The sequence below is a fragment of the Scyliorhinus canicula genome, chromosome 21 (assembly GCF_902713615.1).
Source record: "Scyliorhinus canicula chromosome 21, sScyCan1.1, whole genome shotgun sequence".
In the NCBI taxonomy this organism is placed as follows: domain Eukaryota; kingdom Metazoa; phylum Chordata; class Chondrichthyes; order Carcharhiniformes; family Scyliorhinidae; genus Scyliorhinus; species Scyliorhinus canicula.
The window spans coordinates 5,113,545-5,128,105 of NC_052166.1; the positions used below are offsets into that span (position 1 = coordinate 5,113,545).

At 53.3% G+C, this 14,561-nt stretch overlaps 1 protein-coding gene across 1 annotated transcript in view; it reads right to left on the reverse strand.

Moving 5' to 3' along the window:
- Positions 1–764: 764 nt before the first annotated feature.
- Positions 765–14,561, reverse strand: part of LOC119955903 (OTU domain-containing protein 5-like) — a 59,857-nt gene continuing 46,060 nt past the window's right edge. The window contains exons 3-6 of the mRNA XM_038782561.1: positions 11,465–11,516; positions 10,499–10,706; positions 8,071–8,178; positions 765–1,148 (exon numbers count right to left, since the gene is read on the reverse strand). Of these exons, the coding sequence (XP_038638489.1) occupies positions 1,024–1,148; positions 8,071–8,178; positions 10,499–10,706; positions 11,465–11,516 (493 nt within the window). The 3' untranslated portion in view covers positions 765–1,023. The remainder of the gene's footprint in view (positions 1,149–8,070; positions 8,179–10,498; positions 10,707–11,464; positions 11,517–14,561) is intronic.

The window sequence follows — 14,561 nt, forward strand, 5'->3', positions numbered from 1 at the left end:
GCGTGGGGAGAGACGGGGCCTGTGGAGAGACGGGGCCTGTGGAGAGACGGGGCCTGGGGAGAGACGGGGCGCGGGAAGAGACGGAGCGCGGGAAGAGACGGAGCGCGGGAAGAGACGGAGCGCGGGGAGAGACGGAGCGCGGGGAGAGACGGAGCGCGGGGAGAGACGGAGCGCGGGGAGAGGCGGGGCGTGGGGAGAGACGGAGCACGGGGAGAGACGGAGCCTGGGGAGAGACGGGACATGGGGAGACACGGGGCGTGGGGAGACACGGGGCGTGGGGAGACACGGGGCGAGACGGAGCCTGGGGAGAGACGGAGCCTGGGGAGAGTGAGAGAGATGGGGGGGGGGGGGACATAGAAAGGGACTGAGATGGGAAATAGGGAGAAATCGAGAGGAGGGAGCAGAGGGATGGGGTGGGGGGTGGGTGAAGGGGAGTGGGACAGAGAGGAGGGAAGGAGGGACAGAGACACCAAAAGTGAGAGTGGGAAGAGCAAGGTGTGTTAAATATAATCAGTTGCAGACTGCTGCCTCCCTCATCTCTGAACCTTCAGCACGGGGGGGGGGGGGGTCCGAGGGTCGGGACTCTTCGTCGGCCCCCCCGCACGTCTCCTCAGCCTGGGCCCTGGAGTGAACGCAGGATGGTCTGGGGAAGGGGTTAGGTCAGTGATGGACCCGTCGCGACAGTCTCATTCCTCGCAGCCACCCGTTGCCCCCACCCCCACACACAATCACGAGGACCCTCACTACCAGAGAGACAACAGAGCTGTAACAGTCAGAAGTTTAACCAAAAAAAAAAGATGATATTTTCTAAGACCGTATGTCAGTATTATGGTGGGTGAGACATTATTACAACTCATCATTTTTTTTTTTTGTTATTTAAGTTCCATACATGCATCTAATTTGAAAGGAGGAGTCCGTGTTTGAGCGTGTCTAGCACTGGATGAGGGAAGGAAGGAGCTTTGTCCATGTTGGCAGCAGCAGAGCCGGGGGGGGCGGGGGAGTGAGGGGTGTAGAAGCTGTCCATCAGCTCTTGTCTGGGGAAGGCTCTCTGTATGAGTCTCTGCCCATCTTCATACTGTCCAGGTATTCCTGCTGTGACACAGCCAGCACCGAGGCGAGGATTTCATCATCTTCCCAATCAGCCAGGCCTTTGAGACGGCGAGGGAGGGAGGGAGGGAAGGAGGGAGAGGTTGTGAGAGAGATGGGGAGAGTGTGTGAGGAAGAGAGATGGAACGAGACGGGGAGAGGACGCAAGAGGATTCAGAGGTGGAGCGAGAGAGAGAGAGGGGAAAGTGTGTGTGGGAGCGTACGAGAGAGAGCGAGAGAGACAGATTGAGAGAGTGAGAAAGAGCGATAACGTGAGATTTGAGAGGTGGCGAGAGGGAGTGTGAGAGAGATGGAGAGTGAGTGAGAAAGATGGAGAGAGAGTGAGAGAAAGAGTGAGACAGTGTGAGAGTGGGAGAGAGAAAGAGATGGAGAGAGGGTAAGGGTGAGTGAAGTTGAGTGAGAGTAAGTGAGGTAGGGAGAGAGATTGAGAGAGGTGATGGAGAGAGAGAGGGAGCATAGAGGGGAGGCAGGGAGAATGGAGGGGTGTGGAGAAAGAGGGGGAGCAAGGATCAGAGGGAGGGGAGACGGGTAGAGGGAGGAGAGAGGGGTAATGGGGAGAGGGGTAGAGGGGAGAGGTGTAGAGGGGATCGGGGTAGAGGGAGAGGGTAGAGGGAGGGGAGAGGGGTAGAGGGAGGGGAGAGGGGTAGAGGAAGGGGAGAGGGGTAGAGGAAGGGGAGAGGGGTAGAGGAAGGGGAGAGGGGTAGAGGAAGGGGAGAGGGTAGAGGGGAGAGGTGTAGAGGGGAGATGGGTAGAGGGAGGGAGGTGCGGAGAGAGGGTTGGAGGGAGGAGCGGTGAGGAGGAGGGGCAAAGAGAGGGAGGGAGGTACGGAGAGAGGAGGTGCGGAGAGAGGGAGGGAGGTGTGGAGAGAGGCGGGAGGTGCAGAGAGAGGGAGGGAGGGGCAGAGAGAGGGAGGGAGGGGCAGAGAGAGGGAGGGAGGGGCAGAGAGAGGGAGGGAGGGGCAGAGAGAGGGAGGGAGGGGCAGAGAGAGGGAGGGAGGGGCAGAGAGAGGGAGGGAGGGGCAGAGAGAGGGAGGGAGGGGCGGAGAGAGGGAGGGAGGGGCGGAGAGAGGGAGGGAGGGGCGGAGAGAGGGAGGGAGGGGCGGAGAGAGGGAGGGAGGGGCGGAGAGAGGGAGGGAGGGGCGGAGAGAGGGAGGGAGGGGCGGAGAGAGGGAGGGAGGGCGGAGAGAGGGAGGGAGGGGCGAAGAGAGGGAGGGAGGGGCGAAAGAGAGGGAGGGAGGGGCGAAGAGAGGGAGGGAGGGGCGAAGAGAGGGAGGGAGGGGCGAAGAGAGGGAGGGAGGGGCGAAGAGAGGGAGGGAGGGGCGAAGAGAGGGAGGGAGGGGCGAAGAGAGGGAGGGAGGGGCGAAGAGAGGGAGGGAGGGGCGAAGAGAGGGAGGAGGGGGGGAAGAGAGGGAGGGAGGGGCGAAGAGAGGGAGGGAGGGGCGAAGAGAGGGAGGGAGGGGCGAAGAGAGGGAGGGAGGGGCGAAGAGAGGGAGGGAGGGGCGAGAGAGGGAGGGAGGGGCGGAGAGAGGGAGGGAGGGGCGGAGAGAGGGAGGGAGGGGCGGAGAGAGGGAGGGAGGGGCGGAGAGAGGGAGGGAGGGGCGGAGAGAGAGGGAGGGAGGGGCGGAGAGAGGGAGGGAGGGGCGGAGAGAGGGAGGAGGGGCGGAGAGAGGGAGGGAGGGGCGGAGAGAGGGAGGGAGGGGCGGAGAGAGAGGAGGGAGGGGCGGAGATGAGGGGAGGGAGGGAGGGCGGAGAGAGGGAGGGAGGGGCGCAGGGAGAGAGGGAGGGAGGGGCGGAGAGAGGGAGGGAGGGGCGGAGAGAGGGGGAGGGAGGGGTGGAGAGGGAGGGAGGGGAGGTAAGTGAGGGAGGGAGGGGAGGTAAGTGAGGCAGGGAGGTGTGGAGGGAGGGAGAGAGTTGTGGAGAGGGAGGGAGAGAGTTGTGGAGAGGGTGGTGCAGAGAAAGTGGGGGGCATGGAAAGAGGGAAGGATAGAGAAGAAAAAAGTAGTTGAAAAGGACAAATGTGAGAACGGGATGGCGGGGGTGGGGGGTGGAGGAGGAAATAGAGAGTTGATGTTAAAACCAGCGTTGAAGGTACAGTGTCAAACAGAACCCTCTCCCCACTCGTCCCAACCCCCACACCCCTCCCTCCCACCCGGTTGAATGTCTGAACACCCATACAGTACATCTACAGGTTCCCCTTTACCCACGTTGCTGGTTAGCTCTTCAAAATAGCCTAATAAATCAGTCAAACGCCATTTCCCTTTTACCAAACCATGTGGATTAATTGCCCCGCTTTAACCTCCTTCATTATAGATTTTAGCGTTTTCTCTCTGACAGAGGTTCGGCTAACTAGGCTGTCAGCCGCCTGTCTGTCATCTCCTTCCCGTCTCGAATACAGCAGTTACAATTCTTATTGCCAATCTGATGGGATCCGACCAGAATCAAGGGAATTTTGGAAAATTAAAACCAGTTATCCTTTTTGGACACCAGGATGAATTTCTCCCGGTCTCTTTCTCTTTCCCTCGCTTTACCCGGCTCTCAAGTGTCTTTCTTCCCCCTCTATCTCCCTCAGCCTCTTCCCTCAGCCTCTTCCCCCTCCTCCCTCAGCCTCTTCCCCTCCTCCCTCAGCCTCTTCCCCTCCTCCCTCAGCCTCTTCCCCATCTCCCTCAGCCTCTTCCCCATCTCCCTCAGCCTCTTCCCCTCCTCCCTCAGCCTCTTCCCCCTCTCCCTCAGCCTCTTCCCCCTCTCCCTCAACCTCTACCCCCTCCTCCCTCAGCCTCTACCCCCTCCTCCCTCAGCCTCTTCCCCTCCTCCCTCAGCCTCTTCCCCTCCTCCCTCAGCCTCTTCCCCTCCTCCCTCAGCCTCTTCCCCTCCTCCCTCAGCCTCTTCCCCTCCTCCCTCAGCCTCTACCCCTCCTCCCTCAGCCTCTACCCCTCCTCCCTCAGCCTCTACCCCTCCTCCCTCAGCCTCTACCCCCTCCTCCCTCAGCCTATTCCCCTCTCCCTCAGCCTCTTCCCTCTCCTCCCTCAGCCTCTTCCCCCTCCCTCAGCCTGTACACCCTCCTCCCTCAGCCTCTACCCCCTCCTCCCTCAGCCTCTTCCCCTCTCCCTCAGCCTCTTCCCCCTCTCCCTCAGCCTCTTCCCTCTCCTCCCTCAGCCTCTTCCTTCTCCTCCCTCAGCCTCTTCCCCTCCTCCCTCAGCCTCTTCCCCCTCTCCCTCAGCCTCTTCCCTCCTCCCTCAGCCTCTTCCCTCTCCTCCCTCAGCCTCTTCCCCCCTCAGCCTCTACACCCTCCTCCCTCAGCCTCTTCCCTCTCCTCCCTCAGCCTCTTCCCTCTCCTCCCTCAGCCTCTTCCCCCCTCAGCCTCTTCCCCCCCCCCCTCCCTCTTGTCCCTCTCCTCCTCCCGTTTTGTACCTTCCCTCACCCTTTCTCCCTGTAGCTCTTTCTCTCTATCGCCTATATTCTTTGTCTGGGAAAATATTCCATAGCAACACAATGTATTCGCCCCTCCCGCCTTCCATTGATCTCAGGGGATCGGGGAGTAGGTCCTGATTTTGAATTTGTTTGGGGTGCGTTAATCGTATTTTATTGTGTACACAGAGTGGGATACAACTGGAGGGTCAATAGCTCCTATAGATTGACAGTCTAAATCTGTCGTATTGGGGTTGGGAGGCTCACGCCTGTAATGCGTAATTCTGTCAATAAATAGTTCGAAAAGTGTTCACGTCTTGGCTGCAGTCCCCCACTTCACCGTTTGTTTATCCAGAGTGTACCCACTGATTGGTAGAAAGCTAAATTTCCGCTGGCCGGGCCCGGCCTTTACTGCCCATTGGTGGTGAGCCGCCTTCTTGAGTTGAACTGAATGGGGCCTGCTCGGCCATTTCAGAGAGGCAAGTCCACCACATTGCTGTGCGGGGGCCTGGATTCTAGGTCAGACTGGGTTAAGGACATCAGTGAACCAGATGGGGGTTTTTTTTTAAAACGACAATCAATGATAGGTTCACGGACCCGGTGACTGAAACTGGCTTTATGATTCCAGAGTTTATTAACTGAAGTTAAATTCCACCGGTTTCCGTGGTGGGATTTGAACTTGGGTCATCTGGGGCGGCCCTTGCTGCCACACTCTGATCGTTATCACCCTCATCGCTACCCTGTGTCCTTGCTTCGTCCTCTCTCTGTTAATTTATCACATCTTCCTTCATGCCCACTAGTTAGTTTAAAGCCCTCTCTGTAACCCCCCCCCCCCCCCCCCCCCCCCCCCCCCCCCCCAAGCTATGCAACGGACCTGAATGCTGGTCCAAGCACAGTTCAGGTGAACAACTTCCCAATTGAAATGAAATGAAAAAATGAAATTAAAATCGCTTATTGTCACGAGTAGGCTTCAAATGAAGTTACTGTGAAAAGCCCCTAGTCGCCACATTCCGGCGCCTGTTCGGGGAGGCTGTTACGGGAATCGAACCGTGCTGCTGGCCTGCTTTCAAAGCCAGCGATTTAGCCCTGTGCTAAACAGCCCCAATTGCAAGGCTCCTTCCTGTTCCTTCCCGTATTTCCCCTTTGTTTTATTTTGCCACTATCATTTTTGGTCCACGGATGATTAATGGACCCGAGTCTTTAAGGCAAGCAGCAGAACTCAGGTGTTACCAGAGAGACTTCTGGTTCTTGCAGGTTTGAACAGGAGGCTTCAGACTTGTTGGCGCCAGAGAGATAGAGATGGGGTGAGATTCGGTCCGATTCATTGCCCAGCGGCCAATGAATGGGCCCAAAAGGCCGTACCCTTCCCGGTAACCAGTGGCGATTGGATCCTATCCCAGCAAAATACTTTTCAGAGTCCCAAGGAGTTTCTATTTCTATCCAGAAAGTCTGTGGGTGCTGTACTGCTGAACCTACAGAGCACCTGAATGAATCTTCCTGCAGGAAAACCAGTTCAGGCTGCAAACAAAGACCAGACCTTGCTGCTGCTCCCTCCAGAAAGGCTGTTGGTACTATACTTCTAAAATTACAGAGAACCTGGATACAGAGAAGACTATTGCAGGCTGCGCACAGAGACTTTAACCGACAAGTTTGCTGTGAAGGAAGGTGTGCTAAAAACAATATTTGTTTATTTTCTTTTGGTTATTATATTTGACCCCTTTCCACCCCTCGGTGTTTGTCTGTCTTGTGTGTGTGTGTGTGTGTGGGGGGGGGGGGGGCAGAAGTTAAAGTGGGGAGTTAGGAATTAGTTAATAGCATTTCCCGCATAGTTCGTTATAGTTGTTGGTATAAATCAACAGTAATTGTGCTTAAACTTACAAACCTGGTGACTGGATTTATTGAGCAGCCAAGGGCCAGAGAATTATTGATTAATTCACTTGTGTTGTCTCCGGGGCCTGTGGGATTTTTAGCACACCATCTGGCTGCAGAGAACTGAGTCCATCTTCCTCACTGCCGTGTCCCCTGCAGCTATTAGATTTCAACCCCCCCCCCCCCCCCCCCCCCCCCCCCCAGTACCATGATTACTTCACCCATCCACCCTGCAGTCCCCCACTCGAGCTCAAAACCCGTTGGACTGTTGCAAAGGCTGAGGCTCCTCTACGTCTAACTTCCCGCCTCCCACCGTGGCCCAAAGGGGCTAGTTTAGCACACTGGGCTAAATCGCTGGCTTTTAAAGCAGACCAAGGCAGGCCAGCAGCACGGTTCAATTCCCGTACCAGCCTCCCCGAACAGGCGCCGGAATGTGGCGACTAGGGGTTTTTCACAGTAACTTCACTGAAGCCTACTCGTGACAATAAGCGATTTTCATTTCATTTCAACCAGAAGACCCTACCCGAAAGGGTGTGACCACTTCCTGGTACTAAGTGTCCAGGTATCTTCCCCACAACCCAGATGCGTCGCAGTGTCTGAAGCTCGGCCTCCAGCTCAATGGCTCCTGAGCTGAAGCTCCTTGGGCGGCAGACACACAGTGCAGACCAATCTGCCGTGGCTCACAATGGCGCCCAGGAGCTCCCACATACAGGAGCTGCAACGCCTCACCAGCCCTGCCATTTAATCGCGCATTAACTGAATATTTTCTCAATTAACCTGACTATCTTTGCTTGTGTTTATATTCATATCATTTCAATAAAACTTCTATTTAACTTCGACTGAAATGCCCAAATTTATACAAGTTAAACAAGCAATACTCACCAGCCAATACCTGCTTCCCTGTGACGTCACACTTGGAACGCGGCTCTTAGACAAATCCGCGGGCGGAGGCGGCTAGCCCGTCTCGCCAAAACCTCACCGTTTCGCGGGTCCCGCTTGCCGAAACTGCCACCGCTTTTAACATGGCGGCAGCAACGCGCCTGTATCTCCGCCCTGCAGGGCCCATCGCAGTCTATCAGCCACCATCTAAACCCGGCACAGGCTGCCGTGGGAAAGAGGCCAGACCCGAGGGAGGGGTGGGGAGTGATTAAGGGCTGGCGGGAATAAATACACGCGCCTACCTTCAACGCCCCCCCCCCCCCAATCCCCAAGGTTGACGTCAGTGGAAGTGAGTCTCAGGGTCTCTTGCCCTTGCCACCCCCCCCCCTCCCGAAAGCTGCAATCTCCTCAGAAATATCACCTTCCGCTCCCAAGAACCGCAGAACCTCTGCCACCTCACTGTCAGCAACACGGCGATGGGCCTATTTGCTGATTTTCGGGTTCCTCTCCACTCCAAAAGCCTGATCGAAGTGTTCGGCCAGTGCGCAAGGGAGGTACTGGGACCACGAGAGGGGGGGGGTTAAAGAATCCGAGTCCCACTGAGGTCAAGGGCGGTGTTGCATAGGCCCAGCCGCTGTGTCTCGCGCGGTTGAATTGTACCGAACCCCGGATCATTGGCCGTGGACAGCATCAGTGGCCCAACGAGCGGCCAACGGCCTTCTGGTGCTTGGGATGTGGGGTGGGGTGGTTTGGTTGGCACAAGTCCAGCGCTCACGGTACGACGCAATGGCGGCCGCGGCACGAGACTTACCGAACGCGGTGGGCGACATCTGCTGCATGATTGCCCGGCAGTCAAGGGCGGGACGGAACGAGACTGCCGGAGTCAAGGCTCGTTCGCCAATCATCTGATTGCTCGTACCTGAGGCAGCGGAAGGAGGGGGGGGTGGGGGGGGGGGGGGGTGGAAACAAACAGGAGACACAGGTGTCAGAAGAGTTTGTGTGCGCTTCCTTTGGGGTATCCAAACAAACCAGTTCAGCAAATGGAAGAGTAAAATGGACAGTCCCCGAAAGGGACATTGCGTCAAAGTAAACGGAATTGTAAAGGAAACTTATAAATCATTAACTCAACATGTGATTCACGCGGTTGATACAACACCCTCGTCCCCGTGGTGCCCACCAGGCATGGCAGGCCTCGCTCACGCTGAAAGACACAGCGTGCTCCCTGACAGGGATAGTCAGCAACGGAAAGCAGGCTTGCAGGCAGTCGGGACGAACGGTGCCCCCCCTCGACCACTTGCTGAATGGCCAGCTTGGCCTTGCCCACGGGGAGGAATTCTACCTTCCACGCACCCCCTCCACCGTACCCGGTGCCCAAAGATCAAGGTGGGGTGCGGCAGAGGGCAACTTACACACGCGTGGCTCACGGATCCCACACGGCCAAAAAAAGGCACAGGCAGCGTGGAGGATTCGCGTGGGGGAGGCTGGGATGGGAAGACGCAACCAAGCGTGCTTGATTGAGGGGGGGGGGGCCGGCGCGCGCGAGGGGGACGCCGGCGCGCGCGAGGGGGACCCCGGCGCGCGCGAGGGGGACGCCGGCATGCGCGAGGGAGGCAGGCAGAGGGACGCCGGCACGCCATAGGGAGGCAGGGAGGTGGACGCCGGCACGCGCGAGGGTGACGGGGAGGGAGGCGGCGGCAAGGGGCAGGGAACCGGGGAGGGAGATGTCGGCACGAGGGGTGGAGGGGGGGGGCAGCGTTGGAGCCAGGGAGGAAGGGAGACTCCAGCACACGCGAGGGAGACGGCAGAATGCGCGAGGGTGGCAGGGAGGAAGGTGACAGGCGGAGGGAGGGGGAGGGAGGCACGCACGAGGGAGCCGGGGAGGAGGGTACGGTGGCACGCGCACAGAGCCGGTGAGGGAGGGGGATAGCGGCACGCGTGAGGGAGCCAGGGAGGGAAACGCCGGCACGTGCGAGAGAGCCGGGGAGGGAGGGGGATGATGGCACGCGCAAGGGAGCCGGGGAGGGAGGGGGATGGCGGCACGCGCAAGGGAGCCGGGGAGGGAGGGGGATGGCGGCACGCGCAAGGGAGCCGGGGAGGGAGGGGGATGGCGACAGGAAAACGCGCGAGGCAGAGGAGACAGTGTACCTCAACGAGGGAGGGGGGGGTGAAAGAGGCACCCCAACGCTGGGAGAGAGAGATGTGCACCTGCGCGAGTGAAGGAGGGGGAGGCGACACACGCGCGCGAGTGAAGCAGATGAGTCTGCGAACCGGCGCGAGCGAGGGGGTCGGAGACGCTGCACCCGCAAGAGTGAGGTAGAGAATACGTCGTACGAGGCAGGGGAGACAGCGAACACGCGGGAGCGAGACTTGGGTGATGGCACGCCGGGCAAGCTAGGGAGGGGGAGGGCGCAACTGTGAGAACGAGGCAGGGCCAATCATGCCCTCACTAGCGAGTCCAGGAAGGAGACACCTGTCATGTGAGATTTAAGAAATGGGTGTTTATAAATGGGTGTGTATATAAGTATCTGTAGTGAGACTACCTTCAAGAAATTGTGTTTGCTACTGCAGTGATGTCAGAGAGTGGGTGGAGCTGGGCTGTCTGTCAGCTTTTTACTTTCGTTTTAGGCTGTTTGCTGCAGGGTGTGTTTTAGTTGTGTTTTCAGTGTTGGAGCTGAAGCCAGACAGAGCAGGTGTACTGCTGTTCTCTCTGCCATCAAAAGACTATCTCTTGCTCATTTGGTGAATTCAGAATTATAAATGTTCTCAGTAGTGAATGTAAACCTGATGTGCTTCTGTTAAAAGGTGTTTTCAAGTCTTATAGATGTTAAAAGGAAAGCTTAAAGGTTTACTTTGTGTTGTATTCTTTGGGGGTTGTATTTGAATTGATAGTTGCTAAGGTCTTCACTGTATGTTTCAAAAAGGTTAACTTGAGTTCATAGAATAAACATTGTTTTTCTTTAAAAAATACTTTTCCATTTCTGCTGTACCACACCTGTAGAGTGGGCCGTGTGCTCCCCATACCACAATCTAGTAAAAGGTGTGGGTCAGGTGAACTCCATGATACACTTTGGGGTTCTATGAACCCTGGCCCATAACACCCGCGTGAGTGCATGAATCGGGGAGAAGCCGCCTGCAGACAATTGGGGAAAAGATACACACGCGGGCAAGGCAGTGGAGAGGGACGGGAGACGCCCGTCTCCGTTGGGTTCAGGCACTGGGCAGACATCTCGGACACTGACCTGGAGCACACGGCGATGGCGGCTTTCCTTGGACGTGCGCCACGGCACTGCCGGGCGCCGAGGACTTCACGACACCTTCTGGGTGGAGGTCAGGGTGTTCCGGCGATGCAGCCAGGCTCCGCTGCCTGGGCGAGCGTCCGCTCCATTCTTCCAATCCGCTGGTCGCTGCAGCTGTTGCGGAGCTACATGTTGCTGAAGCTTTCCGGGGCTGCAACACAGGAGAGGATTCCAATTTTAGTGAACGCTGCAATTACACAGTGAACAATCCTCACCCTGAATACACAGCGACTCTGCAGTTACACAGTGAACCATCCTTACTCTGAATACACAGCGACACTGCAGTTACACAGTGAACAATCCTCACCCTGAATACACAGCGACTCTGCAGTTACACAGTGAACAATCCTTACCCTGAATACACAGCAACTCTGCACAGTTACAGTGAACAATCCTCACCCTGAATACACAGTGACTCTACACAGTTACACAGTGAACAATCCTCACACTGAATACACAGTGACTCTGCACAGTTACACAGTGAACAATCCTCACACTGAATACACAGTGACTCTGCACAGTTACACAGTGAACAATCCTTACCCTGAATACACAGCGACTCTGCACAGTTACAGTGAACAATCCTTACCCTGAATACACAGTGACTCTGCAGTTACACAGTGAACAATCCTCACCCTGAATACACAGCGACTCTGCAGTTACACAGTGAACAATCCTCACCCTGAATACACAGCGACTCTGCAGTTAGTGAACAATCCTCACCCTGAATACACAGCGACTCTGCACAGTTACACAGTGAACAATCCTCACCCTGAATACACAGCGACTCTGCAGTTACAGTGAACAATCGTTACCCTGAATACACAGCGATTCTGCAGTTACACAGTGAACAATCCTCACCCTGAATACCCAGCGACTCTGCACAGTTACACAGTGAACAATCCTTACCCTGAATACACAGCGACTCTGCAGAGTTATACAGTGAACAACCCTCACCCTGCTGAATAGAAAGGGACTCTTGTCATGGAGAGCGCCGTTAAGAGTTGGATGTTTAAGAAATGTACCTTTAAGAAATGGAGCTGATCATATTACTGATGTGATGTCATAGGGGGGGGGAGCTGTGCTCACTTCTGCTTTTTGGGAGTTTTAGTTTCAGTTTGCAGAAAGCTTGGTTGTGGCTGTGAGCTGCATTGCTGGTGATCTCTGCCATGAAGGACTATCTCTTAATCCTTTGGTGAAATCGGAATTGTAAAAAGGTCTCAGTATTGAATATAAATCTAATGTGCTTCTGTTTGAAGGATTTGTTAAGTATTTTGGATGTGTAAAGGAACAGTTTGCAGGATTGGGTAGTGTCGTATTATTTTCGGGTTATCTTTGAAGTAAGAGGTCTTAAGAGATCCAATGTTTATTTAAAAGGTTAATTTCAGTTCATGGAATAAACATTGTCTTGTTTTAAAAACCACGTGTCCATAATTGTAATACTACACCTGGGGAACAAGCCATGTGCTTCAAAAGCAACAATCCATTAAAGGTGGGGGTTGGTTGAACTCCATGATACATTTTGGGGTTCTGAAAACACCTCTCCCATAACAAAAGTCTGTCTATTGGATTGGCTTTCGTGAACTTAAAGACGGTGAAGGATTGCTGCTTTTCCGGTGTGGTATTTAAGTTTAAGTGTGTTGTGGACAATGGCTCTTTCAGAGGCTCAGAAGTTTTTTGGGGTGGAGACGGTCACACGCAGTACCTTACGGACAGAGACTAAAAGCAGACTGTTAGATTTGGCAAAAACATTGCAGTTAACATTACCTGACAAAATTTGAAAAGATGAGGTAATTATGGCAGTGGCTAAGCATTTAAAGTTGCCTGAGATACAGTTTGACTCATTGGAAATGGCAACAATTCAGTTGCAAATTAAACAAATGGAACATGAGAAATAATTAAAGCGGCTTGAATACAAAGAGAGAGCGGAAAAGACAAGGAGAGAGAAGAAAGGAGAAAAGAAAGAATATCCCTAGCAGAACAAAAAGAAAGAGAAAGGGAGATACAGATCAGAGAAAAAGATAAAGAGAGAGAGTTTGAACTTCAGAAAATGGCCATGAAACATGACAGTCAGTTAAAATTGGCAGATGTAAAGGGAAACGTACAGTTGGATGATAGCGATGAGGATAGTGAGAAAGAGTGTCAAAGTCAAAGGCGTGGCAGGGATCTATTTAAATATGTCCAAGCATTGCCACGGTTTGATGAGAAGGAAGTGGAAGCCTTTTTCATTTCATTTGAGAAGGTAGCTAAACAAATGAAATGGCCACAGGACATGTGGGTGTTACTGATTCAAACAAAGCTGGTAGGTAGAGGTTGTGAAGTGTTTGCATCACTACCGGAGGTAGTATCTGGAATGTATGAGGAGGTGAAGAAATCCATCTTAAGTGCATATGAGCTAGTGCCTGAAGCTTACAGACAAAGGTTTAGAAATTTAAGGAAAGAATTTGGTCAAACATACATGGAGTTTGAAAGGCTCAAACGGAGTAATTTTGATAGGTGGATAAGGGCTTTGAAAATAGACCAAATGTATGAAGCTCTCAGAGAAATTATACGTTTGGAGGAGTTTAAAAATTCAATTCCTGATGTAGTGAGAACTCATGTGGAAGAGCAGAGGGTTAAAACTGCAAGATTAGCAGCAGAAATGGCAGATGATTATGAATTAGTTCATAAATCAAAGTTTGGTTTCCGACATCAGTTTCAGCCGGTGAGGGATAGAAACTGGGGGCATGAGAAATACTCAAGTGGTAAAGGTAAAGGTCATCTGATGGGAGACAATAGAGTGTACCTCAGATTAAAAAAAGAAATCCAGGATGGTGGAAAAGAAATGAAAAGTTTCAAATGTTTTCACTGTGATAAACTAGGCCATGTAAAGTCACAGTGTTGGTGGTTGAAGAAAAGCACTGGGAAGGCTGATGTGGTAAAACAGGATGAGACAGTGAGATTTGTTGGAGTGGTAAAGGAAAGCCCAAGGGAAGCGAAGGAGGTGCAAACGATTGTACAGCCTGTTCAAGAAGTAATTGTCAAGAAGGTGCCAGATGTCTTTAAAGAATTTACTTGGGTGGGTAAAGTTTACTCGTGTATCAGGAGGAGCAGGTAAAGAAGTCACAATTTCAAGAGATACATGGGCTAGTCAATCTTTAATGTAAGAGATGAGGAATTATGTAGTTTGGAAAGAATGTTGCCAGAAAAGGTGATGATATGTGGAATTCAGGGTAAGAGGAGTCGCGTTCCATTATATAAGGTAAGGTTGGAAAATCCAGTGAAGAGTGGTGAAGTGGTCGTAGGAGTAATAGAGAAACTATCTTGTCCAGGAATATAGTTTATCTTGGGTAATGATATAGCTGGATCGCAGGTGGGAGTGATCCGTACTGTGGTTGATAAGCCAGTGGAAAATCAGACAACTGAATTGTTGAAGTATGAATATCCTGGGATTTTTCTGGATTGTGTAGTAACAAGGTCGCAAAGTCACAGGTTAAGACAAGAGGAGAAATCAAAGAGTGAAGATGAAGTTGAAGTGGAATAATCAGAAACGGTTTTTGATTAGATGGTTGAAAAAGAACAAGAACAGGTGGAGGATGAGGTGGATATTTTTAGTTCAGGAAAATTGGCGGAGTTACAACAGAAAGATGTAGAAATAAAACGAATGTATCAGAAAGCATATACGGAAGAGGAATCTGAGTGTATACAAGAATGTTATTACCGTAAAAGTGATGTCTTGATGAGAAAATGGAGACCTGTACATATGCAGGCTGATGAAAATTGGGCAGAAGTTCATCAAGTAGCATTGCCGGTAGGGAATAGAAAGGAGATGTTGCGAGTTGCACATGAGGTACCAGTGGGAGGTCATTTGGGAATAAGGAAAACTCAAGCTAAAATCCAGAAACATTTTTATTGACCTGGTCTACATAAAGATGGAGTTAAATTTTGTCAATCATGTCACACATGTCAAGTGAGAGGGAAACCTCAAGCAGTGATAAAACCAGCACCCTTAATACCCATTCCAGCT